General features: G+C 41.7%; 1 protein-coding gene across 10 annotated transcripts in view; it reads left to right on the top strand.

Annotated features, from left to right (window-relative positions):
* LOC115360624 (unconventional myosin-IXAb-like) overlaps window positions 1-12,783 on the top strand; it is a 144,558-nt gene that overhangs the window by 107,296 nt on the left and 24,479 nt on the right. For all 10 annotated transcript variants that reach the window (XM_030053631.1, XM_030053632.1, XM_030053634.1 and 7 more), the window contains 6 exons: window positions 2,621-2,742; window positions 5,020-5,161; window positions 7,416-7,611; window positions 10,163-10,282; window positions 11,847-11,922; window positions 12,407-12,550. In XM_030053631.1, the coding sequence (XP_029909491.1) occupies window positions 2,621-2,742; window positions 5,020-5,161; window positions 7,416-7,611; window positions 10,163-10,282; window positions 11,847-11,922; window positions 12,407-12,550 (800 nt within the window). The remainder of the gene's footprint in view (window positions 1-2,620; window positions 2,743-5,019; window positions 5,162-7,415; window positions 7,612-10,162; window positions 10,283-11,846; window positions 11,923-12,406; window positions 12,551-12,783) is intronic.

Here is a 12,783-nt window from a genome sequence, read left to right on the forward strand (position 1 = left end):
TTGCTCACTTTCTCAGCCAACTTTTCCTGTGTTCCTTCCATGATGCTGGTGATGTTGTTGTCACTGGTTTGTATAAATGCTAAGCATCAGCTTGGTAACAAATATCCAATCACTCCGTGCGACAGGCCTGATGGCATTATGAAATTTTACATGTAGGCCTACTCGACAGTGACAGATGTGTGACATCTTTTTTGTTGAAATGACATCATTTTTGTCAAGAAACAGCTGTCAAGGGTGTTGAGCGACAAAGTATAAATAAGCCTTAATGTGTGTCAGTAACACATTCTGCATACAGTTTACACTGGCATGGGGAAGGATGGATAAATGTATTCATGTTTACACCATAGCGTCCCCCCTCCCATCAGGAAATCACAACAGAACCCAGGATTCATCAGTCCAGACAACATTATTGTACTGTACAGTTGAGCAGTTTCAGTGATCACATGCTCATTGTTGTTTCATTTTCCTGTCAGCTGACGAGGGTGAAACCCAGCATGGCCCTCTGCTGTAGCCCATCCACTTAAAGGATCAATAAGCTGTGTGTTCTGAGATGCTCCTCTGCACACCACTGTTGTTCTTACCTGTTTTTTTAGATACATACACAGAGGTACTGCCAGTAGTCGAGTTGTAAAAAAAATTCAGGGGGGATGGTCAATTTTTTTCACTTGATGAAAAGGGAGGATGGCAGTTTTACAGGGTGGGTGATTTTAACCGTTTTTATTTCAAGGGGGATGCCATCCACCCTCATCCCCCCTCAACTCGAGTACTGGGTACTGCTGAAAATCCCAAAAGGGTAGCTTTTTCTGAGATGCTGTGAACGTTATGTGTGGCACCAGTTCAACCATGTTGAGCGTAACGTGCTCGCAGACCTCTTTACCTTGTCAGCATGCTTTAAACACTGAGTCACAGTCTTGTGACTCAGTGTAACTGTTTTGTGGAATGAACATAAATGTGAAAGTGTACCTATAACAAAGTGGCCAGTGAGTCATTGGCCACTTTGTTATAGGTATGGTGTGACACCCACACACATGTTTACACACACTTTCTTTGACACAGACATAAAGTTAGGTATTTCTGTTGTGACTCAGTCATTGGTCAGTGCTTGACGAGATTAAAATGAAAACACGCATGCAACATTTTACAGCTCTGTTTTCATTTTGCTTGATCTGGTACAACCTCTGGAAAAACACCCAGCGCACCACATGTTCTGAATGCCTCGTCTGTGATTCAACAGCCTGAAAGAGGAAGAGAGGGCAGATGTGTTTGCATATATGAAAATATATTGCAACACAGCTTTCGATACTGAATTGCAGTCTCATTTTTGTGAGCTGCATTAAAGCATGTTCAATTGGCATTTCAACTTTTTGTTAGTTTTTTTGTTTACCTTTGTTAGCTTCATTAAGATTATACTTACATGTACACAAACATGAGAGGAAGTACTGACATGCAGAGTAAATATAGACATGTACACATTAACACACAAATGTTCATTCACACACCACACACACATATAGGCACAGGGTCTAGGCTCATTTGTCTTGTGGTCGCTCAGTTGGTTATCTAGTGTCATATTTGCATTTAGCTGTTTTGAAAAATAACAGAAGACTGCTAAATGCTTTGGTGCATGCCAGTTGTTTGTATCTGTTTTTATTCAGTTACAAAGTACCTCAGTTTCTTCCATAGTCAGTCATCTTGGGAAGGTTTTCTGAGCATGCGTGCTCTTTTCCACCACTTGACATCCGTAGCAGTGCGACACACTGTCATCGTGGATCTCCTCAGTACACACACACCCTGTTATTGTTGCTGACTGAGTAGCTCTGTTACAGCAGTTGGTGTTTACATGCCTTGCTCACATGCACCTCAACCTTTTTTTCCCACCTCGTTCAGGGATTCTAAGCTGCAGCCCTTGCTGGCTACTCCCATAGGAGTATTTAGATGACAAGAGTCCTATAACTCAGCTGTCACTGGCCACCTGGGGCATATAAACTTAACCTACTAACCACCAAGCGTGCCAGGTGCTCCCACTGTAGAGACTTTGCCTGGTGTTCCTCACATATACATACAGTGCATTCAGAAAGTATTCATACCCCCTTCACTTTTTTCACTTTTGTTATGTTGCAGCCTGATACTACAATCGTTTAAATTAATGTTTCCTCATTAATCTACACATAATGACAAAGTGAAAGCAGAATTTTATAAATTTTTGCAAATTTATTAAAAAAGAAAAACAGTTGTTAAAAACTGAACAAATCATATTGTTCCCTTCTTTTATAATTACGAGCAAAATGCCCATAAGCAAGGCACCTAATCCCCAAAGTACTCCACTGTAGCTGTTCAGTGCCAAACAGTAGGTGGCTTGTTTTATGGAACAGCTCCCAGGTGTATGAACATGCATATGAATGTGGGGAGGAAATGTTGTTGAGAAAGAGCAAGTACATTCAGTCATTCTTCGCTCAGTCGAGGCTGAAAGCAATCAGTGACATTAACATGCTGACTCTTGCCTTTTCTGTTCAGCAACTTTGAGTTCACTTATATCGAGTTCACACTTGGAGTTGGATCATTGTAGTGCAAGTGTGTTTTCTGACCCCAGCGGCTTCTTTCTTTGTGTTCCTCCCTGTAGGAGGAGTACCGGGCAGAGGGCATCACCTGGCATAACATCGACTACATTGACAACAGCGGCTGCATCAACCTCATCAGCAAGAAACCCACAGCGCTGTTCCACCTACTGGATGAAGAGTGCAAGTACGCTACCAGCCAGAAGTAAAACTCCCAATTGGAGATGGTGCTTCAGGAAGCAGCTAGAAACATCCACATAGCCTGATAACTTTGAAAAAGAGTTCCTTGTTTTTTAAGCAGTTCTCCATACTAAAATTGCATAGTGGTAGTAATGGATATGCTGTTGCCACACCAATCAATGATTTCCTCTTACGAGCAACTCTTTACATTATTATTTATTATTTATGTTTTTGTTTTGTTTTCTTTTACAGTTAACCGGCTAACTCGTGCCTCTTGTAATTTAAGGCCGAGTGTTGCTCTGCAGATTAGTATAGGCACATCTGTGTTACTCAGGTGGCATTATACTAGCTTGCAGGTTTGTGTTTAAACTCATGGAAGTACTGGATGTTAACCCACCTAAACTCATTTTACTAATCTGTTTATTTACAGAATAAATTTTGCCCACTTTTAAAGGCTGACATAAATGTTTGCTACATGAATAGCATCAGATTGATAAATGAGGACAGAGACATGGGACAAATTAAAAGTATTCTGTAAATATATTTGATTTTTGTCTATGTTGGTGGTTGTTTGCTTTGTAATGACTGCCTAATGTGCCTTCAAGTGCCTTAAAATGCACTTGAAGAATGTGCACAAACACCACCAGGGTTAGTCATTCCCTGTGTTGGTTTCCACTGCCTTTGCTGAGATATTTATTATTTAGGTCATTACCTTGTCAGAATGTTGTGGAAAGTTAAACGTTTTTCATCGTATCCTCTGTCTTTGAAATGACCTTTTGATCACCCTGTACACGTCAGGCACCCGACTGGTGCAGTGCAGAGACAAGCTACTCCCTGCATGGGCTTTATCATCATTAGCTTGATTGATACCAATACTGGGACTTCCACCAAAGCTAACTAAAACATAAAAGCTAATGACACACTAATTCCTTTGCTGGCATCTCTGGATCACATGTGTTCCCTGCTGTCATCCCCCCTCTGCTCTAAAAGGCTTGGCCCCTGCAGGTCAGCATGCTGCCTCTGCGTCTAGATCTTCATTAAATCAAATCCAGCGCCCTCCCGCCCCCTCACATAAAAACATATCAGGCTATATACACACAGCAGTATTTATCTACGTGAGCTGTCATCTTGTGTGCCACTTAGTGTAGCGGGTTCATCTGGATCTAATAACATCTGGAATGGGCCAAGTCCTGTGTGTATGTATACAGGGTGGGGGGGTGGGTGGGGGTTCTGTTTGAGCATTAGGGTCAAAGGGGGATCTGAGAAAGAAAAAAAAGGGGGAGCTCTTCTCGTGGGATTTATTGTGCTGCAGGAAAGAGTGCCATGTTAAATGATTTCAGGGAAAGGAAGACACTTGGGGATCTCATCGGTCATGGTTAGTAAAACTCACAGGACTTCAGGGCCTCTTGAGGAGTGGATTAGGTTTCTGAGGGAGGGAGGGAGTCGGGCCAAGAGTTGGGGCGCTCATTTCTAACAGCATCTAGTTCTACAACCCTTCCAGGTGTATTTTAGCCAGGAGGGTATTATTATGGAGCTGCATAGAGGGCAGCAGTTTGAGTCGATGGTATGGAGTCTCCCATGGGGGCTGTTTATCTGGTTAGCTGACAGGTGAGAATGGTTGGAAGTAACATTCTGACACCACCATTAAAAAGAAATGAGATGGGTGTGCAAGTAGGCACATTCAAGTTAAATTAAAGCCTCGATGCAGCGTGTGGTTTTGACACAACCAAATGTTTATCCACCCGTTGGAAACCTTGCCAGTTTGAGTGCATGAGATGCTTCTCAGTGGCCAACAGCTGAAGACTGAAATACTGTGAGTGAGGGTGTTTGCTTCTAAAATCAATACGACTAGAGTCAATAATCATTAAATGAAATGAATGCAGTAATTCTAATGCTCACCGTGGGATGAGCACAGAAATGGGTGGTTGAGTCTACATGGTTCTCATCATTGGCCCAGCTTGATGATGGATTTCTTGGTTATTCCATGTTTTTTGTTTTTTGAGTCTTAGTTCTCACTTTAACCAATCCTCAGCAATTTTGCATAGTGCATATTTAAATGGACTGAATGCTTTTTAGTGGGGACACAAAATGGCTCCTGCAAAATGGCCACAGAGACTTGGCAATGGAAGTTTTATTGGAATATGATTGCATGCGGTGTGCAGGTATCTCTCAACAGCTGTTTTCTGCAGGCTTATGTATTTGGTATAGAATTTTTGATTTCAGCTTTTTGTCGTCCCTATATGACATTTTTGAGCCCTCCCCTAATAAGAAACTATTCTTCCAGTTTCCCCCAGGCTTCTAACCAGACCTTGCTGGACAAGTTCAAGCGTCAGCACGAAGGAAACAGCTACATTGAGTTCCCTGCTGTCATGGAGCCTGCCTTCATCATCCGCCACTATGCTGGCAAAGTCAAGTATGGAGTTAAGGTCAGCATTACTTAGTTTTCTGTGTGTCTGTATGTGTCTGTGTGTGTGTGTGTGTGTGTGTGCGCGCGCGCATGTGATATTCTTTGTCCCAGTGTCCACATTAGCTTGGTTATAATGCAGTGTAAGCCATTTGGCGGATTTTATCTCAAGTGCCTTGCAGTGTCAAGAGCACATACATTTTTAATACAGGTGGCTCCAGTGGGAATTGATCTCTTAACCCTGGTAATGTGCCACATTCTGCACATTGAGCTACACAAACTAAAGGTGTGTTTACATCAAGCATGTTTACAGAGGTTCATATGAACTCACATGGCGCATTTACTGTTTTGTTGTTTTGTCAGATGAGAACAATGCCCTTTGAACTCAGCTGGCACCAAATAACCATATCAGGGTGCCTGAACATGCCAGTCTCTGTCCTCTTTCAAGAGAACTGTGATGTTAAGAACATAATCTGAGCCAACTAAAGGAAGCCCAAAATGCTAAATTTAATGGCTATAGTGTAAGGGGACATCTGATCCAGATACACCATGCCTGGAGAGCCTTAGTTTAACAAAATTATTAATTATACACCAACTTAATGATGTCTGTAAGTGTTTCTAATGCTCTTAAACAATGATTTTCTTCTGTTATTAATCCCAAGTAACCACTGTAAACCAGGCTCCCCTGAAAAAGAAAGCTTGCTCTCAGTAGGATATACTTGTCTGCATAAAGGTTTTAATTGAAATGAAAAATGGCTGCTCAAATCCCGCTCATATTCTCTTTTCTTCATGTGCTCTCACCGACCGCTGTCGTGGAGCAGTATTTTCTAAAGCTCTCTGTGGATTTGAAATAGTGGCTTTACTGCTCTTATCTAATGATAAACTCACTTGCTGAATCATATCCTTTCTCCCACTTCCTACGCTCACCATAATACTCCCTTATCTGGATGCTTCAAGTATTATCTATCTCCTATCTACTGTCTACCTCCTTATGTCTCTCCTGTGTGTCCTATTTATTTCCACTTCATGACAAGTCTCGTCTCAAAGAATTATTGTTAGGGTGCTGTGGCTGTGACCTTTGCACTCATCACTGTAATTGTGTACAATGTTTGTGATCTAATTGAATGGAAATGGAGCTTACGGTACTGTTTGTTACCGTTTATTTTTATTAATAGTTATAGATGAATAATGTTTGCAGTAGCGACCTGAAATTCCAGGTCTGTCATTTGATGAAAGTGCTTCTTATGAACAATAGATTTATTACTAATCTTTCTATTTGTCTCAATTGAGCCTTTATAGATTCTGCAAGTCTGCAGCAAGTCTACTTGTTGTTCCATCGACCTACTTTTCTAGCTAAATCTAATTCTCTGTTCGCCTCCCAGCTGCGTTTTGATAAGAAGCACATGTGCTGGAAAGGGGTGAGCGTATTGTTGTTTGACTGTATGCTATAAGCCCATAACACTTGGACATACCAGCACATGCACATGCATATGTGCTGGGCGCCAAAGAGTTGTTTGGTGTGAAACGTGCAGTGGGAGCCAGGGTCGTGAAATGTGTCCGAGGCAGGTTTGGTTTAGTGAACACCCAGCTGGCTCTTATCGTGTGAAGCTGGAGATCTGAGCCTGAGAGAGAGGGAGAGGGAGAGGTTTGCTCCACCTCAGTGATTTTATTTTCATGGAATATTTCGTGCAATGAGACTATATAGAAGTCTGATATTTGAAAACAACTGACCAATGAATTATTCAAAAAGCTATTTTAGCAGTGGTCTTTGCTAAAATGTTTGAACTCAGAGCCTTTGTGATTGTGATGTTAATAAAACAGATATTCCCCTCTCACGATCCCCAAACATGGGGATTAACTCTCTATGTGATGACACGTTTGCACATGAATGCTTGTACTCTGTGTGCTGGACTTTCAACAATTTAACATACAAAAAATAAATAAATAAAAGGAAAATAGAATATATCTCAGTCCAACTTGCGTAAAATAAATAAATAAATAAATAAAACTTTTTGTTAATTATGACAGCTCGTTAAGTGTCTGATTACAGTTTGCTACATTTACCTATCTATAATATCATAATGGACATATATCACAAAGTTTGCTCTTTCTTGACTTGGTCAGTAAGAGCATGAACAATAACCTAGATGAATATATCCATACAAACATGAAAACCTACGTATACTGTATGCAGACAAATGAATAGCATCACACACCCAGTCAGTCCAGTAAAGTAATTGCTAACCCGTTTGTGTGTGTATCTCTGTGACATCCAGGACTTCAGGGAGAAGAATACAGACCACATGCGTCCCGACATTGTGGCTCTGCTGAAGAGCAGTAAGAATGCCTTCATCTGCGGCCTGATGGGTATCGACCCAGTGGCAACTTTCCGCTGGGCGGTGCTGCGGGCTTACTTCAGAGCCCTGGTGGCTTTCAGGGAGGCCGGCCGCAGACACACCAACAAGAAAACAGGTGAGAAAAAGTACATAGGCCCATTCACACATGCATACAAACATACATAAATCCATTCACACATACATACAGACAAAATTACTAAACTTGTGAGGACCTTCCATTGATTAGTGTCCCTAACCATAACACCCCAATACTAACTGTCACCAATACTTGCCTAATCTTGGCTTTTTTCACACAGCGCTTCCCAGAAATCAGTATTTAATCAAACAATGTGAGGGGTATTGAGATGTTTCTTTCCTTGGATTTTCTGTTTGGGAAGTCTGCTTTTCTGTAGCTGACACTCCTTCCTCGTGTGCTCAGCCATGGTTGCTGTCACAGCTCATGGTAACTACCCAGCTCTTTCTCAGTTTAATCCGAACACACTGAAAACATAAATTTGACACTTTCCTCTGCACCAGAGGATTTTTCTAAGAAGAGACCTACAGTGCCTTACTCCGGGGGCCACTTTTACTCATGTTTTGTGATTTCGCAAATCCTCTTTTGGTTTTAAAAAGTGATTGTCAAGATTTATTAGACTGGAGTTTCCCTCAAGCACAAAATTCTGGGAGATTAGTATGGTAACCAGTCACCTATTCTGATTGATTAAGGCTGATAGTAATTACCAACTCAGTGATTGCACACACGGTGAAAAGCGTTTTTTTATCTCTGCATTAACATGGCTGCCATTGTTTCTGAGTTTCCAAGTGACAAGTCCTGCCACCTCTCCTTTATATTAGTGATGAAATGAGTTTTCACACAAGGTCAATATTTTGCAGTATATGAGTGTTTGTTGTTGTTGTTGTTATTATTATTATTAATATTATTATTATTTTTTAATTAATTCATTTATTTTTTCCAACTAAACCACCTGTTTTGCTGCCGTGAAATGCTCTAGTCTATGCTTCTGATCCTTTGTTGGTGATGCCATGCTGTCTCCTGACAGAAACATGCATGCACAAAACAGATGTTTACATTTTGCAAGGCACATCTTAATGCGGGAATTGGCATTAGGCCGGTTTTGCCACACACACAGGCACAACATGTCACAAAACTCACAGTACTTTTCTGTCTCAGTGAATTTCTTTTCTCTCTCGGTAAAGCTGTCCACAATTTCCCTTAGTGTTCAGAACAGCAAACGTAACAGCTTTTAAGAATTGGGTGTAGGCTAAATCAGTATGAATCAACAATCAACAATAATGCACTGTCGATCAGTACTCTTAGGCAAAGTGTCCTCGATTCCCTAAAAAGTTGTTGATTTTATGTGTGCTGTCTAAATTGGTTACCAGAAACTCAACACATAGGCACAGAGAATGCAGTTACAGTTTGAAATTGGTGTATGCTCAGTTCCAGCTTCACTACACACATATGTAAACACATTCAATACACATCCTCCACTCTGGAAAGAGACATGACCTCCATACACCAAATATAAATATAGACTACATGCATATAAAATTCATGTAAACATGAACACATGCCAAACCACAGCGTGCACATGTCAGGCATGCAGACATGCAGTGTGCAAGTTAATGAGATTAATGTGACCCCAAACACACTTTTTTCTGCAGTACACACACACACACACCTTAGTTTGAATATTTTTCAGCGCAGTAAATTCCCCTGTGCATCTTGTCAGAAGTAGAAACTACTCAAATTTGTTTTCCTCCCCCAAAGTTGCAGCAGGCAAAAATATCTTTCACCTCCACACGATCTAACTGCATGAGTTTTCATATTCCATTAGACAAGCTTGACATCACCACTTACCACTGCACACAAACACACACGCACACACACACACACACACTCTCTCTCCATTATTCATGACCATGGAAAACACTGCACTGTGTTGCACCATGATGTCCAAATGTACGTTTTGAACCAGGCCAAGAACAACATGGCGTGTTTTGGGAGGTGAGAAGTTTTAACTGGGAGTAGTGCTGCTGTTGATGATGCTGCTGCTGATGATGATGAGGAGGAGGAGGAGGAGGAAGAGGGTTTTCATTCTTCTTCTCCAGTGTTTATTATCACAAACTGGGTGGAACCCTCTTTTCTTGTCTTTGCTGACTTTCCTCAGATGGGATTTAGTGTCTTTGTTCTTTTCACTCACTGCATCCCTGCTCCACTTCTTATCTGCCTCAGTCTCCTGTTTTCACCCGTTTCTTTCTGCCGCTTTTCTTCTTCTCCTCCTTTATCTCCCCCTTTTATTATTCCTCCTAACCCAATTTCCTATTTTCTGTGCCACTATTTTCCATGCCTTTGTTTTCCTAATACCTTTCACTTGTCTCTCTTCTCTCTCTCTTTATGGTATGTTGAGGTGCTCTCCCTTTGTCATTTCAAAGTGAAATGCCTCATTACAAAACATCATGTCTCTCTCTCTTGCTCATATTGAAGATGTATTTTGTCCATTCATGGTTTTTAAATGAGAAACATCATAACTTCATCTCTCTCTCTCTCTCTCTCTCTCTCTCTCTCTCTCTCTCTCTCCCTTTCCCTCTCTCTCTCTCTCTCTCTCCCCCTCTCCCTCTCTCAACCCCCCCCCCTTCCCTCTCTCTCTCGCTCTCTCTCTCAGGGAACGATGCAGCAGTTCCCTGTGCCGTCCTCAAGACAGTGGACAGCTTTAGTTTCCTCCACCACCCAGTTCACCAGCGGAGCCTCGAGATCCTGCAAAGATGCAAGGATGAGAAATACAGTAAGGAACTTCAAAGCCCACAATCCTCTCTGCCAGCAGACAAAGCTGATATACACCTGAAAGGGATGGCCCTGTCTCTTACTCAGCCAGCTTCAGTTAGTTTCCTCACGAAGTCAGAAGAGAATAGGGCGTTACTGGGATCCACATGAAATGTATTTTAAGAGTTTCAATCAAAAACTAAAGCTGATATCCGTTAAAAAACAGAAAGTTGTGAACCATCTGATGACTTTCATCACAAAATAGTTACATTTTTGAGGACAGAATGTTCTCTGTTTTTCTGTAAATATACACTAATAAATATAAGGTAGCCCCATATTTCTAAAATGGATATTTTGGAATGAAAGCCTTCATTTCTAGGTTGTGTTTATAAGGTAGTGTTAATAGGGTTCATAATGGAACTGACTGCAGTCAACAAAAGTGTGTTATGGTGGATTTAAAAATGCACCCATTTTCCATGTACAAGTCCTTATCTTAAACCATCTAAAACAAGCAAATTAAAAAAAAAACCACACAATTCCAAGCTACACAGCAAAAATATTGTACGGTCATGTAGACAATAATAGATAATTTATAGATTTCCTGCCTCAGAGAGCAGTTTTCATTGCGGTCATTAATAAGGCATTGGAAATCAAGCATCTAGATCATCTTAGGTTCAGATTGACTCATGTAGAACCATGCCTATCCACATACATGAGTGATCAGACGATTGCATTATTCCCATATGGACTGGCAGGGTTTAATGATCACTGGGATTTTTTTTGCCTGTCCTTTAGCCCTCGCTTTGCCACTGCTTAGCATGTATTAGTGCGTGCATATGTGCAGCCGAGCATGTCTTCATGCGGATGTGCTTCCAAGTGTGGGTATGTGTGTTGTGGGTCCTCATGCTGTAAGGCAGCACTTTGCATTCATGGATAAATTCCAAGGGGACTCGACAGCCACCGGCGCTGAGATGAATTTCCAAGTGAATTCCCCAAAGAAGTAGTTCTAGCGAGATGCACAGTGGCCAAAACTGAAGCTCAATCACATGCAAACCCTTGCATCTGTCCCTAATGATCTGACGGCCCATAGCCTCTATTACCTACTTTCACTCGCTCTAATATTGTGACTGTCTCAGGAGCCAGATCTGTTGTGGCTCCTTTATTGAAGTGCAAGTTTTTCTTTGCTGTTGAAAACAAACACAGAGTTTGTTAGGCCTCCGCTTTGTAAGATAAAAGCAAAAAGTTCACGATCAGTTAACTGGAGAAAACTGTTCAAGTGAACTGGAAGTAGCTCACTCTGAATACCCAAAAGTCAGGAAGAGGGAGAGATGGAGTTAGGGAGGAGATGTAGTGCAGAAAGGGAATGTTAAGGTGAAGATGTATATTGTGAGGAGTTGGATCTTCAAGCTCTGGTTTGCAGAGCGGCAGTGTGGCAGTGACTGCAAACCAAATGTCAAGGTTTTGATCCAGTGACCTTTGAGAGTCATAAGCCATGTCATCTTCACATGAAAAATCCCAGCCGATCACAGTTATGTTCAGCCTCCTCCTGTTCCTCCCCCCTCTCTTCTCTCTCTCCTGTCTTACAGGTATTGCTAGAAAAAATCCCCGCACACCTCTGTCAGATCTTCAAGGCACCAACGCTCTGAATGAGAAGGCCAGCTGGTGAGTTCTAGTCAATACAAGTGTCCAATCCAGGACATACTGGTATATCCTGCTGGGTACAGTGGGTGACACTGTGAATTCACTGTTTTTGTCCAAATAATTACTATCATCATTCTGGTGTTGGTGTGATCACTGGGAAGTCTTCTCCACACACAGGGGATGTCAGATTGTAAATTGAAAGCAAAATGTAAACTTTGCTTCTAAGCAGCAGCAAGCAAACACTGTCTAGAGAAAGCTAGACCTACCAAAAACAGTTCATGTAACTATTTCAACCTCGTCTTTCCACTCTCTTTCTCTTCCTCCCACACTTTTGCTCCTACACTCAACTTTGTCCTTCCCTGCATTGCTCTCTTCTCCTCCTCATCTCTTCTATTCCTCTCTTATGCCTGCTTCTTTACTTTTCCCACTTTTCCTCTTTTCTCTCTCCCGCCTCTTTTATTTTCCCACCTTTTTTATTCCACCAACTTCATCACCATTCTGTCAGGGATGGATACGGCGTAGGCTGTAATGGCCGTAGCTCCCGGTCAAGTCGTCTGTCCTCGACAGGAAGCCCAGCCCTGGAAGAAGATGGGATCTTCCTCAACTCCACAAACAGCAAGCTCCTGGAGAGAGCTCAGGGCATCCTGCTGTGAGTGGGACATACAATACACACAGTGTGCACCAACCTTTTTCCTGCCAGCACTGAACTGAAAGTATTGGCTAATACATTGCATCATCCTGGTTTATTTCCTTTGTCTAAGACTCTAAGAACCCCGACAGTTTTAGATGATAGTGATGTAGTCAGATTTCCCCATCAGAGGCATCTAATGTCTTTCTACTTAAAAACAAAGGCAATCATGTTTCTCTGCTTTCTTTTGCCTG

The sequence above is a fragment of the Myripristis murdjan genome, chromosome 6 (assembly GCF_902150065.1).
Source record: "Myripristis murdjan chromosome 6, fMyrMur1.1, whole genome shotgun sequence".
Classification (NCBI taxonomy): Eukaryota; Metazoa; Chordata; class Actinopteri; order Holocentriformes; family Holocentridae; genus Myripristis; species Myripristis murdjan.